General features: G+C 43.3%; 1 protein-coding gene across 1 annotated transcript in view; it reads right to left on the bottom strand.

Moving 5' to 3' along the window:
* loxhd1a (lipoxygenase homology PLAT domains 1a) overlaps window positions 1-21,020 on the bottom strand; it is a 46,869-nt gene that overhangs the window by 6,736 nt on the left and 19,113 nt on the right. Inside the window, exons 16-37 of the mRNA XM_084746509.1 lie at window positions 19,731-19,807; window positions 19,095-19,291; window positions 18,808-19,000; window positions 18,533-18,693; window positions 17,760-18,093; window positions 17,443-17,594; window positions 15,976-16,109; window positions 14,637-14,785; window positions 14,366-14,470; window positions 14,150-14,278; window positions 13,876-14,043; window positions 12,906-13,087; window positions 12,678-12,794; window positions 11,305-11,467; window positions 10,889-11,043; window positions 10,546-10,755; window positions 9,531-9,651; window positions 9,243-9,451; window positions 8,936-9,121; window positions 8,117-8,244; window positions 7,905-8,022; window positions 5,059-5,236 (exon numbers count right to left, since the gene is read on the bottom strand). Of these exons, the coding sequence (XP_084602635.1) occupies window positions 5,059-5,236; window positions 7,905-8,022; window positions 8,117-8,244; window positions 8,936-9,121; window positions 9,243-9,451; window positions 9,531-9,651; window positions 10,546-10,755; window positions 10,889-11,043; window positions 11,305-11,467; window positions 12,678-12,794; window positions 12,906-13,087; window positions 13,876-14,043; window positions 14,150-14,278; window positions 14,366-14,470; window positions 14,637-14,785; window positions 15,976-16,109; window positions 17,443-17,594; window positions 17,760-18,093; window positions 18,533-18,693; window positions 18,808-19,000; window positions 19,095-19,291; window positions 19,731-19,807 (3,566 nt within the window). The remainder of the gene's footprint in view (window positions 1-5,058; window positions 5,237-7,904; window positions 8,023-8,116; window positions 8,245-8,935; window positions 9,122-9,242; window positions 9,452-9,530; window positions 9,652-10,545; window positions 10,756-10,888; window positions 11,044-11,304; window positions 11,468-12,677; window positions 12,795-12,905; window positions 13,088-13,875; window positions 14,044-14,149; window positions 14,279-14,365; window positions 14,471-14,636; window positions 14,786-15,975; window positions 16,110-17,442; window positions 17,595-17,759; window positions 18,094-18,532; window positions 18,694-18,807; window positions 19,001-19,094; window positions 19,292-19,730; window positions 19,808-21,020) is intronic.

Genomic DNA, 21,020 nt, shown 5'->3' with positions numbered 1-21,020 from the left:
GGCGGCGGGCTGGTGTGGGCTTGCTAATAGCCCCCCAGCTCAGCCGCCATGTGTTGGAGTTTTCCCCGGTGAACGAGAGGGTCGCCGCCCTGCGCCTTCGGGTCAGGGATAAGTGCCTCACTGTTGTTTCGGCCTACGGGCCAAACGGCAGCGCAGAGTACCCGGCCTTCTTGGAGACCTTGGGAGGGGTGCTGGAAAGTGCTCCGACTGGGGACCCCATCATCCTGCTGGGGGACTTCAATGCTCACGTGGGTGGCGATAGTGTTACCTGGAGGGGCGTGATTGGGAGGAACGGCCCCCCCGATCTGAACGCGAGTGGTGTTCTGTTATTGGACTTCTGTGCTAGTCACAGTCTGTCCATAACGAACACCATGTTCAAGCATAAAGGTGCCCATCAGTACACGTGGCATGGGGACGCCCTAGGTCTGAGGTCAATGATCGACTTTGTGGTCGTGTCAACTGACCTCCGGCCGTGTGTCTTGGACACTCGGGTGAAGAGAGGGGCTGAGCTGTCAACTGATCACCACCTGGTGGTGAGTTGGATCCGCTGGCAGGGGAGGAAGCTGGACAGACTTGGCAGGCCCAAACGTACTGTGAGGGTCTGTTGGGAACGTCTGGTGGAACCATCTGTCAGAGGGGTCTTCAACTCTCACCTCCGGGAGAGCTTTGACCAGATCCCGAGGGAGGCTGGAGACATCGAGTCCGAATGGACCATGTTCTCTGCCTCCATTGTGGATGCAGCCATTTGGAGCTGTGGCCGTAAGGTCTCCGGTGCCTGTCGCGGCGGCAATCCCCGAACCCGGTGGTGGACACCGGAGGTAAGGGATGCCGTCAGGCTGAAGAAGGAGTCTTATCGAGCTTGGCTGGCTCGTGGGACTCCTGAGGCAGCCGACGGGTACCGGCAGGCCAAGCGTGCTGCGGCCCGGGTGGTTGTGGAAGCAAAAACTCGGACATGGGAAAGGTTCGGGGAGGCCATGGAGGAGGACTACCGGTCGGCCTCGAGGAGATTCTGGCAAACCATCCGGCGCCTCAGGAGGGGGAAGCAGTACCCTGCCAACACTGTTTACAGTGGTGGTGGGGAGCTGTTGACTTCGACTGGGGATATTGTTGGACGGTGGAAGGAATACTTCGAGGACCTCCTCAATCCCACTGACACATCTTCCGTAGAGGAAGCAGAGGCTGGGGACCCAGAGGCTGACTCATTCATCACCCAAGCTGAAGTCACTGAGGTAGTTCGGAAGCTCCCCAGTGGCAAGGCACCGGGAGTGGATGAGATCCGCCCTGAGTACCTCAAGTCTTTGGATGTTGTAGGGCTGTCTTGGCTGACACGCCTCTGCAACATCGCGTGGCAGTTGGGGACAGTGCCTCTGGACTGGCAGACCGGGGTGGTGGTCCCTCTATTTAAAAAGGGGGACCGGAGGGTGTGCTCCAACTACAGGGGGATCACACTCCTCAGCCTCCCTGGTAAAGTCTATTCCAGGGTACTGGAGAGGAGAATTCGGCCGATAGTCGAACCTCGGATCCAAGAGGAACAATGCGGTTTTCGTCCTGGTCGTGGAACACTGGACCAGCTCTACACCCTCCGCAGGGTGCTTGAGGGCTCATGGGAGTTTGCCCAACCAGTCCACATGTGCTTTGTGGACTTGGAGAAGGCATTTGACTGTGTCCCTCGTGGCATTCTGTGGGAGGTGCTTCAGGAGTATGGAGTTCGGGGCCCTCTGCTAAGGGCCGTACGGTCTCTGTATGATCGGAGCAGGAGCTTGGTTCGCATTGCCGGCAGTAAGTCAGACCTGTTCCCGGTGCATGTTGGACTCAGGTAGGGCTGTCCTTTGTCACCGGTTCTGTTCATTATTTTTATGGACAGAATTTCTAGGCGCAGCCAGGGGCCAGAGGGAGTCCGATTCGGGGACCACAGGATCTCATCTCTGCTTTTTGCAGATGATGTTGTCCTGTTGGCTCCTTCGAACCAGGACCTTCAGCTTGTACTGGGGCGGTTTGCAGCCGAGTGTGAAGCAGCTGGGATGAGAATCAGCACCTCCAAGTCTGAGGCCATGGTCCTCGACCGGAAAAAGATGGCTTGTTCCCTCCGGGTCGGAGAAGAGTCCCTGCCCCAAGTGGAGGAGTTTAAGTATCTTGGGGTTTTGTTTACGAGTGAGGGGAGGATGGAACGCGAGATCGACAGACGGATTGGTGCGGCGGCAGCAGTAATGCGGTCGTTGCGCCGGTCTGTCGTGGGGAAGAAGGAGCTGAGCCGAAAGGCGAAGCTCTCGATTTTCCGGTCAATCTACGTTCCTACCCTCACCTATGGTCATGAACTCTGGGTCATGACCGAAAGAACAAGATCTCGGATACAAGCGGCTGAAATGAGTTTCCTCCGCAGGGTGGCGGGGCGCTCCCTTAGAGATAGGGTGAGGAGCTCTGTCACCCGGGAGGAGCTCGGAGTAGAGCCGCTGCTCCTCCACGTCGAGAGGAGTCAGCTGAGGTGGCTTGGACATCTATATCGGATGCCTCCTGGGCGCCTGCCTAGGGAGGTGTTCCGGGCATGCCCCACTGGGAGGAGGCCCCGGGGAAGACCCAGGACACGCTGGAGTGACTACGTCGCTCGGCTGGCCTGGGAACGCCTTGGGGTCCCTCCGGAACACCTGGAAGAAGTGTCCAGGGAGAGGGAAGTCTGGGTGTCCCTGCTCAGACTGCTGCCCCCGCGACCCGGCCCCGGATAAGCGGAAGATAATGAATGAATGAATGAATGAATGAATGCTTTATTATTTCATTACAGAGTGTTAGACACTAAGTGAATGTGTATTAGGGGATGGTGAGCACAAATTTCACTCTGTGACTCTGCAGCATGTTTTCAGTGTCCTAGTTTTGCAAATGCGTCTGTGCACTAAGCTAGAAATCCGATATTTTAATTAACAGCCCCGCAGTTTTGAAAACGAAATTTAGACAGTTTTCTCATGAATTCCATTTGATGTTGCTGTCACCTTGAAATGATTATTTTCTTTTCATATACCTCCCTATATGCATGTACATACTTGACATACAGCGCCTCTTCATGCTATACATGCAAATCACCCACACAATGATCCCAAAGGAGGCCATTACCTTATGCACAGCATTGCCTATGTAATGTTGTCTGCATGTGTGTGCCTGTATGTGTGTGTCTATCAGCCAGGCTCATTATTCCTCCCAGAGCCTCAGTGGTGGTGCAGGGCTACGTCTTAGCTTCCAGTAACTGCCAAGGGCAGAGAACAGTCCTTTGAAGTCGGCTCAGACTTCTCGCCACGCTATCGTATTGATCAGCAGCAGCACTACTGAGCTGCAGAAAATACTGCATGAAGAAAAGAGCGAGCAAACTCGCATGGAGGGTTTCTGAGGAGGATTTCTTTCATTACAGCGTTTTGGTCAAACGGGAATTATTCCACCTGCGTTCCCCCTGGAGAACACAAACCTCAGTCTTCACAAGGGCAGGTCAAATGAGGATGAGGATCTATGTAACACACATCCATCTGATTCTGCCTTAAGCTTTGGAGATTACACACATAAATAGGGATGGTTTGGTGTTACAGGATGAGAATTTTAGTGATCTGAGAGATCCACAATATCCCCATCCACTTTGAACTCAGCCATTTGAGGCACCCGCAAGTTACCCTCAGGTGCCTCATTTTCAAACAGTGCAGAAAACAATCAACAGTGAGGTGACGGCATGGTGGACCCCGACTTGACAGATGAAGTCTCTCATCTGACCTTTGAGCCCTGCAGGGTCCCTCAGGAAGAGCTGCAGGATGCTACTGATGAAAAAAGGATGTCTGAGCTGCTCTGTTCGCTCTAAGTGTCTCTGGACCTGACCTGATGCTGTGCCAGACATGAAAGGATGGATGGATGGATGATGTCAGTATGACTAATAATACCCCTTTCCCATACACATGTGCAGGCTTGACTTGACTCATTTTGACTTGGCACATCAGCCACGCACGCCAGAGATTTGCATTTCCATTTCAACAGAGCTACATGCCGTCTTTTATCTGTTAGATGAGCTATTTGAGACTATTTGTTTTTTTAAAAGCTCTTATTATGAAGCAACAAAACCAGGAAATGTTAGCTGAAAATGAACATGAAACAGTAAAATAAAGCAGATACCTGAAAGTACAAACAGTGACACTGGAGGGAAACTAAACTTCAAACCACAGAGATTCAGTTAGAAGTTACAAAGTACCGATAGCTGAACACTCAGAGACTTTTGAAAACATCTTTCTTTCTTCTCTTCTGCACACACACAAGTTAAGTCTTGCAATGCGTACTTTTTTGAGAAAGAGAAAGAGGGGTCGTCATGGTTTGGCCTTTCTCTGAAGATGGTCCATCTCGGGTGTGACTCGGTACAGTTCGACGCGTAATAACTGAGCCAGAAATGCAAAACACCCTGGCATGGTTTGACTCAGTGTGGCCAAAAGAAACAAGGGAAAAGCCTTACAAGTGGACTTGAAATGCCCTCATCTGTTGAATACGTCTGAACTCTTCAGATTCTGTGCCTCAGAGGTCTGATCCAAATGTTAACATAAAAGAGACCCCAGAGATCAATCCTCGGTCCCCTTCTTTTTCTGGCGTAAATGCTTGAAATTATTTGGTTTTAATGAGGCCCCTTTTTCTGCTCAAAATTTGTTTATATCTTCTGACTTTTTTTCTAATCTTTGCTTTTTGCTTGTGAATTACTCAGAGATTTAGCATCTTCAAGCAGCTAAAAAGTATTTAAATAAAACAAAACAAACAATGCTAAATGACCTTACTCTGCATTAGAAAAATACACAGTTAAAACAACCAAAGAGCTGATAGAATAATGGCAAAGCTTCAGAGAGAAGAATTTGTCCGAAAAGAAGGTTATTAAGTATGTATAACAGTTAAAAAAAAAAAAAAAATAATAATAATAATACGTAGAGACAGGGAATGGTATCAAAAGTTCCAAAAATATCAGGAAAGCTCACACTGAATTGTATCCCTAGTTTCATATAAAGGTTTGCAATAACTGTCATGTACTAATCTTTACTTAACAGAAAAAGCTCTAACCTGCACTGTCACTGGTCTTGACTTGGATGGTGTAGGTGGTGAGCTCCACCATCACCTCCTCGTCCACCACCGCAGCCATCTCGCAGATCATGGTTCTCTTGGGTCCACGCATCCTGGACAGCCACTCCTCGTAGGTGAACACAGCCACCTCCTCCGTGGTCAGGTTGCGCATGATCACCTGGATACACAGAGTTAATTCTTCGAATATGATATCACAATTACTCTAAATGTCATTCTGAATCATGACATTGATTTTTATGATCCACTGAAGGGTAATAAAAAGTACTAAAAGTTATAACTTAGACTTAGCATCGCAGTCATGTCAGCTTTTATGGAATAAATATGACCCGCCAAGAGGTTTTTTAAAAGTGCCTGCTGGCCAGTGGGCAGATTGACCCCAAAATATTATTACATCCAATACTGAGTCACATTTTTGAAGACACCAAAAAAAAAAGGATCAGTTTTCAGTTTGTCTTTTCTATGTTGTGCCATTTGTTTTGCATCAAAGAGCAGAGCTGTGTGCACAAACAACATTCAGTTGTGTAGTGCATATGCTCTTCAGACATACATCATGCACCACTTTTAATAATAAAAAGTATCACTATCTGTATCGATATTGGTGATTCTGGCCTTGAATTACTTGGTAGATCGAAAACCAAATTTTGTGGTATTGCCCACCACTAATGGCTAATATCCAGGAAAGTTAGTACAGATGTTCAGTGGGGGATAGGTAACTACTGGACCAAACCTTGTGTTAACAGGAGTGATAGTTGCCAAGATATGTGACACTTCCTGTGAAAGCACCACCTAGTGGCCGATTGATGCCACTTCTTGCAGGGAGCCTCAGTGTAGCACTAGCAGCTATGTGAGGTCGTACTTAGGCACAACGCCCCTTTGTGCTAAATGCTAATGTCACCATGCTAACAAGCTCACAAAGGCAATGCTAGAGGAAAAGTCAGTGGATCAACAGATTTAACCTCTGAGGACCATGAATGTTCAGAGTTTCAAACCATCAAATAGTTGTTGAGATATTTCAGTCTGAACTGATGTGGTGGAACTGACAGACTTTATCATCCCTATAGCCACACGACTAGCATGGCTAAAAACAAGTTGAGTATATGAGTAGATGCGGTGTCATTCATTCTCACATTATAGGCACTAATGTGTTACTGTTATGTACACAAACCCCGTCTCTTCCAAGCTGTCTGATCACTAGTCCTGGGAAACATTTCATTACTAGGCAAAGAGTCGGCTCAGCCAGCCACACTCGTATTAGCTCTGCGCTCTGCATATTTATTTGGGCAGATTACTATGCTGGCAGCTCGCCCGGTGCACTGTTGTGTCCATTTCAATACACAGACCCAGCAATCCATAAAGGCAGCACATCTGCTTGTGATGCTGAACACACAAGGCTCTGTGCAGGGTCAAGTCAAGGAGACGTTCACAGCCGCTGAGTCCCAGGCACGGACGGACAGGGCTTGGTATTGTTCCTGACTGCTATGCTGCTCTGCAGGCATGGTGCCTTTACCAGAGAAGACATTTGCATAGGAAATGTGTTCTATTTCATCAAAGCATTTGGCCTGAGACATCAGACCGAATTTGGAGGTGAGCGGTGATGTTGTCCTCACAGGGTCAGCCGAAGAGAAAAAGGACTCAACCATTGTTCACTGTGTATATTAATGCAGTCGATTAAATGGCTGGACTATGCATTAAAATGCGTGATAACTGCAATAACACACACAGTAATTCGCACTAATATTAAACTTAAACTAAAATGTCTGCCTCTACTGAATACAGAGACACAGTGGGTATGTGAGCGTGTGTGTGTGCATCCATGATGCCAGCAACAACAGCATGGTGAATAAAATGGGTCAATATGCTCACTCCAGGAACTCTGGGCCCTGCTGTGTATGAGTGTGTGTCTGTGTCTTTGTGGGTGGGTGAATCATTGACCATTCTCCTGCAGGCAGGCATAGATGTGTGTGTGTGTGTGTGTGTGTGTCTGTGTGATATAATAGATTGATGATCCTGTGACCTACAGCTTACAGTGCCGGGGTAAAAACACAAACCTGTGGCTGCTTTGTACTATTGATTTTGGAAGAAGCGAGCAGTTACTGCTCTGCTTTTTATTCTCCTGGTTTTATGTTTTATGGATGAGATCTGCAGTTTTTCTTCCTCATAACCAATTAGCTCTTTACAAGGAGAGAAGAAGGGACTTGTGTGTAGTGCATGATCGGCTCACTCTGGAGACTTAAATCTGCTTAATGCGCTCCTTTTGTTGGAACATTTTTACAGATTTTTGGGGGGCTTTTATGCCTTTAATTATATAGGACAGCTGAAGACATGTCAAGGGGAAAGAGTGAGGTAATTACATGCAGCAAAGGTCTGCAGGTAGGAGTCGAACCCCAAGCTGCTGCAGAGGACTCAGCCTCAATGCATGGGGCAAACGCTCTACCAACTCAGCTACCAGGCCACATTTGTTGTAATATTTAATCATTTTCTTGCATGCAAACAACTTCTTTGCATGCATCTATCTGTCTGTGTGTGTAGGATTTAGTGGCATAGCATTGAGCTTGCAGATTGCAAACACCTCCCCTCACCCTCCTCTTCCAGGAATGTACAGTAGGACAGCCTACAGTGGCCATGAAACTAGTACAAAATGCTAAAGGTCGACTCTCAAACTAGTGTTGTGAGGAAACACGACCCTGAACACGCTAAATCTGAACCACAGTGGCAGACACTGATGCTATTTTTCTCATTTATTTGTGAAGGTGGTCCTCAGAAATTTTTTTGAACGATCAGAAGTGGGCCTGAAGTTAGAAAAGGCTGCTTTACAGTGAGCTGACCTGATCCAGGAACCAGTCAGGTCGACTGCCTGAGCCATCGATACGAAGCCTCATTTTCTTCAGTGGGGCGATGTCATCGATCTCCATGTTGAAGGTGTCCTCCTGACCGCGTTCGAACCTGTTACCCACCAAACAAACGACAAAAAGTTTAAAATGTGCAGCACAATGAACAGCCTCTGCTTTTTTAAATTTCTATTGTTTCTGATGTCCACCTGTCCTCATTCTTCTGCAGCAGCATCTCCTCCGTGCTGCCGTTGGCTCCAAACACAGACATGTAGATGCAGGTGTCTGTGCCGGCGTTCTGCACGTCTCCTGTTACTATGGTCACCTCGTAAATAACCTGACATAGAAATATTAGACATGTTACTCATTATATTTTATACACTTTGTGTAAATCTCTAAAACATCACTAGGCAGGGATGTGAAATTTATCTTGCAGCTAAAGAGCAGTTAACATACAGTTACAGTTAAACAGGAGCAGGGCATGAGGAGGGACCATTCAAAACTATCCAAAGTTGTAAATCAGTGAGACTGTAAAGTAGCCTTGATGTCTTTTTGTCTAAATGTTTGTATTTCTATTACTGACAGAAATAGATAAGGGACGCCCTTTGATAATAAAATATCTTGAGGTAGACATTAATCATAACTTTCACCCAGTTTTTTGAAGGACTGTTTTTTTTTGTCAATTAAGTTTGGTTTGGTTTGGAGAAAGCAAAATTTAGCTTATGTAATGTAGAGGTGCTTTAATGTACTCAAAAATGTGTTTAAATCCCATTAAATCAGGAGAAATAGAAGATTTGAAGGTATTAATTTGAAACTAATATTTGTTAATGTTTTATAATGACTCAGAGGAGTTTGGGTATCACTGGATATACATTTTATCCTTCTTTCCTTCATGTAAATTGTTCCATTTGTTTCATTTATGACAGCATACACTGACTCACTCTAGCCAGTCTGTTACTGTCACTGTTATATATGTTCTCTGCCATATGCCACATGTGCCTTGTGCCAGTTTGCTCACATATACATACCTTCTGTGAGATGGAAATAGCCTCTGCATCCAGCACGTTGAAGACTCTGGAAGTCAAACCATCTCCTCGATCTTTGGCCAGCCAGCACTTGCAAGCAAAGACATATTTGACCCCTTTGGTTGGCACAGTAACAGACAGCTCATCAACCAGCCAGCAGCTCTCAGGAGTGGCCCCATCATGGCCGAGCTGCGGGGAGGGAGAGAAACAATCATTGCAAGCGACGTGGGTGTATTTTTCTGCACGTTCATGTGTGTGTGTGGATGGACTGAAACTCTAAAAGCCTGAGCCCCCCGCCCCCAACCCTCACCTCGACCTTTTTGATCTCCCCCACGTCTGAACCGTGGGACTCGAAGCTCTCCAGAGAGCCGGCCTCAAAGCCCCGCTTCCCATCCGGCAGGTCCAGCCACAACCTTTCTGTCTGGGTGTGATTGGCCCCGACAATGATCACAAAAGCCCTGCTGGTGGTGCTCGCATCGCGCTCTGATCCAGTGCAGATGGTCATGTGGTATGGTATGACTGCACAGGAAGGGCACGGCAATATGAATAACAAAACATTCACAGAACAGAAGATTAATCAGATTCTTCATTTTCTTACTCGGGAGCTCGATTTCTTCTTCCTTCTTCTTGTTCTTTTTGTTCATGTTACTGTCAACACTCTTCACTGTCAGGGCTGAGTTCTTCTTACTGTTCAGACTCTCTCGAACCCCCTCATAACCCTGAAACAACACAACACGAACACACCAACACAGATACATTTTAAAAGCTATAGAAAATGATGTGTCATGCTCCCTGAACCACTCTTTCACCATTTGAGCCCGATGAATCCAGGAATTTTCATCTTGGAATATGTCCGTACCATCAGGGTACCATCTGCTCCTTTTCCATTGCTCCAGAGTGAACTGAAACCTTTTTTCTGATTAGCCTCGCTGATAAGTGGTTTTCTTAAAGATACACAGCTATTTAGTCCCAATCCCTTGACTTCTCTGCACATTGTGTGTGTGGAAATGCTCTTACTTTCACCATTAAACATAGCCGTGAGTTCTACTGTTGATATTTTGTGATTTGATTTCACCAAATGTAAGTGATCTCTGATCACAATTGTTCAAGATTTTTTTCTGACCATATTTCTTCCTCGAAGATGATGATTCGCCGCCACTTCCTTCCAGGTTTTAATAATACATAACAGTTTTTCACCCAGTTTTAGTAGTTTCATCAGTCTCCTTAGTTGTTGTCTTTGCTTGATGCGGGCCAATAATTTGACTCTTCTGAAACAGAGTCACATCTTTTCCATGACCACAGGATATGTCTTCAGACATGACTGTTTAAGAAATGAGAAGCTCCTCACTGCATCAGTTAGAGTTAAATTACTTGCTGCCAGCTGAAACATATTAATCACTGCAGTAATTATTCAGTGGAAAGTTCTTAACTCTTTGCTTTGTTAAATCCAGGTGGTGACTTTTTAACCCCACCCCCAAGTGATGTGACCAAGCGGATAGTTGCAATTTAATTTGCTGAGGGTTGCCATTGAATTTGGCACAAATATCCTAAGGACTTTGGTGGTCCTCTGACTTTTCACGTGGCCTCGCCCTCGCTGTGTTTTTTCACGCTACCTTGACATAAAAGACTCTCTCAATGCGTCGGTCCTCCCTCTTCCTGGACAGCCAGCGTTCACATAAGAAGAGAAAGACCTCCTCCGTGTCCTCGTCAACCACCTCCACCTGGTCCAGGTACCAGTCGGGACTGATCATACTGTTATCATGGCGGATCTTTATCCTGAAAACCTGTCCAAGGTCAACAGCCTCTATAGTGAACTTATCCACCTGTGGAGATAAAACATGAGCACTGGTGAAATAACAACACAAGTATGATTACATATTATACAGATGTGTTTGGTAAAATTCAGTTTTCTAGAGTAAAAAGAACAAAATGGTCATAAAATGTGTGCCTTCTTACAGCTCCCCGTTCAAACTTGTTGCTGTTTGTCTCTGACTTGCTGAGCTTCCTCTCCCCAGTGTCCCCCAAGTCCCCGTAAATCGTGAGGAAGACGTTGGCATCGGTGCCGGCTCCGTACACGTCACCTGTCATCACTGACACTTTGTATGTGTGAGCTGCAGCAGGACGATGATCACAGACAGGCACCCGAACACACACAGAGGATTGGTTTGAGGCAATTGGCAGAACATGGAGTGAAAAAAAAAAGCAATTTTCCATCACAGTTTGATCCCACTGTTATAACAGAGACTCATTCGGGGACAAATTGTCTCTAGTGTCCAAACTAACGCTCAGAGAGGTGGTGAGAAAACAGGAAACAACAGAGAGAGACAAATCTTGGATATAAATGCAGCTGAGTGTTTGGTTTGTTAACGTACTCTCCAGGGCGTCTTCCACCTCGACTTCAGTGACTTTCAGGTTTCCGTCTCGTGAAAGTTTCTCAGTGATGATGTCAGAGGGCACCAGCTCTCTCACCGTCTCTCCGTCGTCCTCTGATTTGGCGAGCCAGCGCTCACACGGGAAGATGACAGTCTCTGAACCCTGAAGAGAGACAGAAGGAGGACGGATACAGGACTGAAACACACCTATGATTTAGTCTGAGTGTTTGTGCGTGAGTGGAGGACACAGTGAACAGGTTGTCTTGTCTTCGTCTGAGCCTCAGCTCAGTCTGTGACGGTCCTGGATTACATTCATCTATCTGTGAAGAGAACATCTCCACCTACTGACCAAAAATAATGTTTCTATGTCATGTTGGCAAAGACAAATGTGCTACAAGTCCTCTAATATCACAGATATCAGATATTTACCAACAAACGGTTGTTAGTCTGTGACGTTTTTGATATGAGTTTCACAAAGATGGACTTTGACTGTGGTTTAGATATAACAGATAGTCAGACTTCAGATAGACATCTGAATTAATCCGTGGCACAAAGCAGTTTAGTTCTTGACTATCTTAAGTAAGACTACGCCACAATGAATTCTGTATAAATTAAGACTTTTTTCAAAATAAAACAAAGGCCTGCAAGCAGGTTTTAACTTTGCGAGGGACATTTTTAGAACAGAACACCAGACACTGATGACTTGGAAGATTAAAATTAATAATTTTGGCTCTATGCCAGGCTTTATGTAAGACAACTGCTAAAGTTTGACCAAACAACTTTTCCTTGAGCTCAATGAGTTTCGTGAAATCCAAACAGACTGACTAATCAAATTTTTTTGGTAACTTTAGACCAGCATAACTTTTGATGATGCTGACTCATTTTCAGGACCCAGTGGTCTGGGAGGAGTTTGCTGAAGTAGGATTTTGATAAACTGAGAAAAGATGCAGATGAATTGAATAATTAAAATGGCAATGATAACAACAATAACAACAACAACAACAACAACAACAACAACAATAATAATAAAAAAATAATAAAAATAATAATAATAATAATAATAATGATAATAATAAGAGGAAGAATAATAAGAAGAAGAGTCTGTCTAAATAGCTAATCTATTCTATTCTATTCTAAATAATATTCTATTTATAAAGAATTTAATGTGTATATGTTTTCAATAAGGTCAAGGACCATTTTTCTCAATTGTGAGTCCTTTTACTTTTGACACTTTAAGTACATTTTGCTAATAATATGTACATTAACTCAAGTGACATTTTAAATGCAGCTACTTGTAATGGAGTATTTTTATTTTGCCGTATTCTTACTTAAGTAAAGGATCTGAATACTTCGTCCACCTCTGTAGGCAGTACCTTTCCCTTCCTGAGCAGACGTCTGATCTCCACTCTGTCCAGATGCCAGCCTGGGTTGACCCCGCGGTTGTCATGGCCGATACGGATCTTCTCGATTACATCCCCCACGTCTTCCAGCTGCACAGAAAGCAGAGAAAACATCACTGAATCAACAATGTAGTCAGAAACAGCCTCTGGTCTCCAGAACCTGATCAATGCACCTATTCCATTTATGTTTCTATTTCGTACTTCAACAATAAACATGTCCTCAGCTCCTCTCTCAAAGTACATCCTCCTCTCCCTCTTGTTGACACACAGAGACTTCTGCTGGGTACAAACTGCATCTCGTCCGTACAGGACAATGAAGACATCTGCGTCTGTGCCGGCTCCAAACAAATCACTTGTGAAGATTTTAATCTCATAGGGAACAACTACAAAAAAAAAGAAAAAATATATTATAGACATCAAATAAAAAAATGCAATCTGATTCTGCTGTTGTTTCGAGGATTTTTTTTATGAACTAAGACTTGTACTAAACAAAGACAAAATCAAAAAGATGTGCTTCTCAGAGTTGTAGAAGACTGCTGGAGCAACAAAAAAAACCCCACACAATTCAAGCAACATCTTTTATCAGTAATTGATTATGGTGACATTTTATACATGCATGCAAATTCATCTTCTTTGAAAGTGTTAGATTCTGTGCACCATGCTGTGCTAAGATTTGGATTTCTGCACACATCACTGCAGTTTATATGAGAAAGCATCTTCGTCTTCCTTGTTTTCTCCCTATTTATGTTGTTGTGGACTCCTAAAAGTGTCAGTATTATACACGCCGTTCCTCAAACCTCAACTGTCCTTGGTTAAAGTGCATTTAAAGTTTTTGCATCCTCATCTTGGTGTGAGAGTCACCTTAAACTAGATTATTTTAAAAGCACTTAAGGTCATAAAAACACGATTAAGGATTATTTTAACACCACGTGGACATGTCTTGATACTGAAAGCTGACAATTCACTGTTTTATGTAATTTGCTGTTTATTTTGCTTGTTTCTTTTATTTTCTGTTGTTTGTTCTTCCGTCTTGGCCAACCAGAGCCACTTTATTCTAAAAGGGATTCTCAATCTCAATGAGAATAAGGATTAAATAAAAGTTAAATAAAATAAGTAGATATCTTCATTTGTGTGAGTGTGCTGTTGTCATGCGGTCCTCAGTGGGATTTACATGGTGTGTAAAGCTCTGTCTGCAGAGAGTTAGGGAAAAGGTCCCGGACGATGGCCCCGTCATCCTCCCCTTTATCCAACCAGCGACCGCAGGGGAAGCGCAGTTTCTGTCCGAGAGACGGGGCGTCAATCTCCACCCAGTCGAGGAACCATCCTGCAGATCCTCCTCCTTCATCATCATCAACAACACGAGACATCATGATCACACATGAAGACATATTCTCAGTATTTTTTGCGTTATTTACTGCACAGGCAGGGAGTCTGTCCTACTGTACCACAGTTGTCGTGTCCAATACGCAGCTTCTTCAGTGGTCCAATGTCCACAGCTTCCACGATGAACTCATCGATCATACCCTGCTCAAACTTATTCTTATGAGTCTTTGAGGCCTTCAGGTTAATTATCCCTGTGGATATGCACACCAGAGTAATTTAATTACTTAAACACACATGCACACAGTTATAAATGTGGCTGTGACAGTCTGAAGTCTTACCTGTGTCGTCCTTTGAGCCGTACAGGATCATGAAGGCATTAGCATCAGTTCCTGCGTATTTTTTGTCGCCGGTTTTTATCCTTATTGTGTATGTTGTTGACATGGCTGCAATAAAAACAAACCAGAATAAATTTAACATTGTGATACTGCAAAATGTTGTGACTGTTAATGTGATTCCAAATAAAGGTCACAAATAATAATAAGAATAATAATTTAACATTTAATAAGTTTGTCCCTCTTTCTCGGGGCAGCCATGTTGTCGCTCTCTCACCTTTCTGTTCCAGACCGAGTGTGGCTTCAGAGTCTTCCTCATCATCATCCCCCTTCCTCATGAAGGCCTCGTCCACGGGAACCAGCTCCCTGGCAAGCTGTCCGTCGTCCTCATCAATAGCCAGCCAGCGTTTACAAGGGAAAAAGTACCTAAAACACAATAATATATCGTGTTTCACAAACTTTTTTCCCAATTTTTTGAAATGACAAACCATCATAATTGAAGTCACAGCCAGCCTCATCAATAAATTCTGGTAATCTGGTAAATCCTGACCATTTTTACTGACATTTTCATCACCCTATGTTATCTTGATGCTTTTTATTGAAAACACAAATGTTAAAACTTCATAGAAGAGAAATACATTCTAGGGCAGCAAAACTGACGATTATTTTCATAGTTTCTCGATTAATTGATTAGTAGTTGTTTGTTTAAAAACAGTGAAAATGTCCTTGAATGTCTTGTATTACTCACAGCCCAAAGATATTCAGTTTACTGTCATAAACCAAAAAAAAATTCAAATTCAGGAAGCTGAAATCAGAGGATTTGGATTTTTTTTTTTTGTTAGAAAGTGACTCAAAGTGAGTGATCGATTATCTAAAAGGTTGGCAATTAATTTAATAATCAATTAATACTCAATCAGTTAATTGTGCAGCTCTAATACATTTCTAGTTGACAGTTCATCTCGTTATTTTTATTTCCTCTTATCAGGAAACTAGATAAGATAAGAAGAATAAGTACATTTAGACAGAATTAACAGCTTATTTTTTCCTCTCATGAGTAAAAAAAATACACACATTTAAATGCTTTATTAAAGGTGTGTCTTAAATTTCTATTTTACTTATTTGGGGACCCAAATAAAATCTCCTGTGACCCCCCTGTGAGTCACAACACGATTAACTCAGTAAAAAAAAAAAAATCAAGTACAATGAGGCAAATGTATTAAATGTATTAAATGTATTAAATGTATCCCCTGTGACTGTTATACTATTTCTGTGAGCAAACGTATCATGTCCATCTGTATTTAGACTGATCCACAGTCTCCACACACACATGCTGTCACCTCAGCAGAATATTTCACAGTACCGTTTCACACCACACAGTGGAGCTCTGCAGACATTTTATGTGTCTGCTCTGCAGGACGATGCTGTTTTGTGAAACCTGTGGCACTGATTTGATGCCTTAAGTGACTCAGCACGGTTTAAATAATTTCTCGTCTATGAAGTAAATGATTTATTAACCATTTTTGAAATTAATCTATTTAATTATTCAAGGGATTTGTGTGAAGATGCAGTTACACACCAGTCGATAGATCATCATCATCCTCATCATCATGACTTACGTGGTGTCGTCTTTGTTGTCTACAATTTCCACTCGGTCCAGAAACCAGCCGGCGCTGGCCTGGCTGTTGTCGTGTCGGATCCTCAGTTTCTTCAGGACTCCCAGGTCGACCGCCGTGATGTTGAAAACGTCCTCCTGGTTACAAAAGGTCAAGAAATGTCACAGGTCTGAGGTTAGCGGTCCATGAGAGCCTCGTTACTTATTTATTTCATCTTTATTTAAACCGCAGGTCTGTTTAGATCCAACATTTGTTTGACATGGTTTGACTTACCCAGGAAACGGTATCGATAACAATCAGGACCACATACAGCAGGTCAAACAAATACATCTACAAATATATTTTGAACAGAGGAAGGAGGAAGCGAACTGGAGGCAACAGCACACTTCTTGTGAAGGTTTTTAGAGTGTTGAAATAAAGATACTGTAATATGTCCTGTAGTTTAATTAAACTGTAGATTACATAATATCCAGGGAGCACAATCAGTGGCAATGCTAGAGATTTTGAGCCCAATAAATAAATAAATAAATGACATTAATAATCTCTAGCATGTTACAGGGTCTCTATTAAGCTCAGGGTTCACCAAGCAACAATCATAGCTCTTTTCACCAACATTTTCAGTTCAGAAAAATAATTTATTTCATTTTTTCATATAATATTTCATATCATTTTTTTTTACAAAGGGCATTTTCAATTTTAAAATCTGAAATAGTTCATAGATTACGTTCTAATCTATAATTGTATATAAACATGCTGTATAAGTCTTCCATCAGTCAAGTATGTCACCCACATGTCACCCATTAAAGGGTCAGTTCACCCAAAAGTGAAAATGAATGAATTGGAACCAATTTTCAAATGTAAATAACAACAGAATCAAAACCTAAAATGCCTCCATACTGCTTGTCTGGTGTAATCCAAGTCTCCTAAAGCCCTGATATGCCAAGTTGACTAAAGAAATATCATTTACACCATGTTTTTAGCCTGAATCTTCACTGTAGATCTTTAGCTTGGAGCCACATTCATGATGATATATATTTACTGTCATATTCTTGTACAGTTTATGTCTGTAGCTTATATATTCTTTCAATGTTATGTTTTTTTTAATACTGCAGCGCCTGTCATTGGTTTGGGGTTTGATTTTTCTGTTTTCTACATTTTATTTTTTGGTCTTTGTTGCCTTTATTGTTGATGCCAAAGGATGTGTTTGTATTTGTTATATTTAAAAGTTAATTAAGTTTTTTTTCAGCCTCTAATCAGAGCCAGGCAAGACTTTTCCCCCTGATCCAGCCAAGCATCTCCTGGCTCGAGTCTCATATTTAACAGACAGACTAGTGAGTGGTATAAAAGTTCTCATCAAACTGTCGGCAAGAAAGTGAATAAGCTTGTTTCCCAAAATGTCAGACCATTCTTTTAAAACAGAAACATCTGTGTCAGTGAGCACATCTGGAACAGACAGAATCAAGGCTTAACCTGGCCTTTCTCAAACTTGTTCAGGTTGTTTGACTTCCTGAGCCGTCGCTCCCCCGTGTCACCAATCTCTCCGTAGATGTTGACATAGACGTTGGCGTCAGTCCCCGCCCCCCACATCGTCCCCGTAAACACATGAACCTCATATGAGTTCACTGTGGGACAGAGAGACAGAGGCAGGGAGAGAGAGAGAGAGAGAGAGAGAGCATGCACATCATGAGTGACATTAATTCAAAATGTCACAATTAAAAACAAACCATTCAGCCTTTGGAAGCAAATAACAGCAGGTCAACAACACATTAGATTCATGCTCTATTTACCCTCCAGGTCTTCATTGTCCTCCGTCAGCAGCTCCACCACAATCTCTCCGTCCTCCTCGTCCCGGGCCAGCCAGCGGTTACAGGGGAAAGCAAATGTCTCCACCACTTCCTGCAGCTCCTCAACTATCTCCACCTCCTCCTCTTCTTCTTTCTTCTTCTTCTTCTTGTCCTTCTTCTTGTCTTTCTTGGTCTCCTCCTTCTTCACCTCGATCTGCACCATCGCCATCGTCAGCCGCTTGATGGTCACCGTCTCCAGGAACCAGCCGTCTCCGATACCTTTTCCGTCATGGTAGATACGTATCTTGTAGATCTTACCGACATCGTGAGCCTCGATCTGAGTTGTAGGAATGAAACAGTGGTCAAACCAGGAACTTTAAGGGATAGTTAGGATTATTTTATGTTTTTTGGTGGAGTTGGTGGTCTGCCATTGCCTCGATCTGGTTGTTTGTTTGTGTTATTGCGTGACTTTGGTGCATCTGAACCAATCTCTTTAAACACCAAAATAACACAATAACAAAAAACAACTAACTTTTTTTTTTACAGGTGGACCTTTTTAAGTGCTGACCCTGTCCATAGCAGTACATTGCGTAACTTCCTGCACCACTGTGCCTGCTGTTTCTCCAAACTGCATGTGCAAGCCATCTACCATCCACTGCAGACAACACACTGACTATCATATACTTCATACAACCCCACTGATTTCAAATAATCTGAGCTATGCCTTTAAATCTCCTACATTCGTTGACATAACACGACGCAGGCTCTCTACAGACCTTGAAGATCTCAGTGGTGCCACGTTCAAAGTTGTTGGAGCGACTCATGAGGGAGAGAACTTCACTTTTTCCTTCATCTCCGTAGATCTGACAGAAGACATTGGCATTGGTGCCACCTGCTCGGAGATCCCCTGTGATCACCGTTACTTCATAGTTGATAACTGTTGGAGAACATCACAGTATTATGACATGAGGAGCATAACAATATACTCTTTGATACTGTGTTTAAAATGATGAACTCTGACTTTGCAGTATTTTTTTATGTTGTTATTTACGTGGTTCAATTTCCAAGATCTCACTGGGATAGATCTCAACCTCCACTTTCCCATCAGCCTCGTCTTTGCAGAGCCAGCGGTGGCTCGGGAACGTGTACTCCATCCCGTGAACGGGAACAGAGATCTGCACGCTGTCCAGAAACCATCCGGCCCGCAAGCCCTCATTAGTGTGGCCGATGAGGAGACGGTTGATCTGTAAACACAGAGGAAAACAAGAGGATTTAATAGAAATAGGCAACATAACTAAATGTCTTAACCATAGACTCAGTTCAGTGTGAAGAACTTGCCTGTCCGATGTCAAACGTCTCTACGGTAAAGACGTCAGTGCGTCCCGTCTCAAAGTAGTTCCTCAGGTCGTTGTCGGAAACTGCCAGTATGATCTTGTTGGTGTCGCCCTTCTCCCCGTACAGCTTGACAAACACCTTGGAGTCCGAGCTGGCTCCATTCACACTGCCCGTCTTTATTGCTATGTGATAGCTGACATCTTGGGAGGACGGACGTTGGTACATTAATGCAATTTACATTAAGCGTTATTAATTTCAGGCATTTTTGCAGAACCTAAACCAAAAATTTCCAGAGTGTTGAAGTCTTTATAATCTAAATTTTTCCTATAGAAGCATCCTTCATACAACAATCAGTGTATATTGTCACTTTGTTTATAGTAACTTATATTTTGTTTTTATCATGATTATTTAATGCTTGCTAATTTCCAGAGTAAGGGATCAACAGAGGACTTATCTAGCTTTGAAGGACAGATATGAAGACAGGATTAATTCATTTTTTTGTTTTGTTTTCACCAGATTATGTTGAAAATTGAGCATTTGTCAAGGAATATATTCAAATTCAAGCACAGTCCTAATCCTGATAATACAATTCAAATTAAGTCTGTTCCAAACTTTTTGAAATGTTCTTTTTGCACTCACTGAAGAGACGCAGTCCGTCTCCAGCTGGGACTAACTCGCGGACGATCTGTCCGTCATCCTCATTACGATCCAACCATCTGAAGAGAAACAAACAGACACGGGCAGATTGAATCCTTCAGCAGTGAACGCAGGATGAGATCAACCCTCCCTACAAAGAATCTTAAATATACAAATCTGTACAAAAAAAGTATGGCTTTACATTTTTATCTAATATATGAGCTCCAATTTAAAACAACTTAACATGTAAATTAGCTTGATCGTTGTAAGGAATTTAAATCACAATTATCAACATAATTAAATAAATAAATAAATAAAACAGAACACAACCAGTATAAAGCAGGATTAAAATCTCAAAAAACTGTTCCTATTTTATTTCTAGCTACAGACAGACAGACAGACAGACAGACAGACAGGAAGAGCCTCTTTCCAGACGTAACACAGCACCTCAGCTTTGCGGTTTGGCTCCAGTTACTGAAGCAGAGAGCTGGCTGACCACTGTGCATTTAGTGCCTATTTGTCGTGCCAAACTCATCCATCAGCTGCCTAAAGACTTAAACACACGCCACTGGAGAACTAGTGAACGAGAGCGTGGCCAGTTCAGGAGGCTTATAGGACTGTTTGGATCATTTAGTCCAGCTGGTCGGTGTTTTGGTGGGTTACAAGCTAAATTAAGAAGGAGAAAAACAACACTAATAGTGATTTGCACAAACACACCGTCCTTTAAAGGAAAAGCTACAGCTATCAGCCAGTTATCTTAAAGGGATATTTCAGATTATTTGATGCACGGTTGTATGAGATACTTGAGCAGCTGGCACGCCACCTGTTTTTAGAGAAGCAGAGAGGAGCACCTGCATGGAAGCAAAGCAAACTACTGTTGTGGACAGAATGCATTTTAGCCACTTATAAAAGGTAGTTTGGGGGCGGCAGTAGCTCCGTCCGTAAGGACTTGGCTAGAGAACTGAAGGGTCACCAGTTCAAGTCCCACACAGACCAAAGTATGGAGTGTGGACTGGTAGCTGGAGAGGTGCCAGTTCACCTCCTGGGTGCCCTTGAGCAAAGCATCAAACCCCTAACTGTTTGGAGCACCTGACTATATGTATGTGTGCAGCCCCCTTGCTCTGACACCTCTCTCAGATACATGTCTACAGGTCCTGTTTGTATATGTGTGTGTATTTGAGGCCTATGTATGTATGTACAAAAGAAAAGAATGTCATTTCCCCCTGGGGATCAATGAAGAATGCTTTCTTCTTAAAAGCAAGAATATTTCAGGCCTAACAGATCAGGGCAGTG

This window comes from Lutjanus erythropterus, chromosome 20, assembly GCF_056507025.1.
Source record: "Lutjanus erythropterus isolate fLutEry1 chromosome 20, fLutEry1.hap2, whole genome shotgun sequence".
NCBI classification, from domain to species: Eukaryota; Metazoa; Chordata; class Actinopteri; order Lutjaniformes; family Lutjanidae; genus Lutjanus; species Lutjanus erythropterus.
Note: the sequence above shows the minus strand (reverse complement) of the source record. Positions and strands in the feature narration are given on the sequence as shown.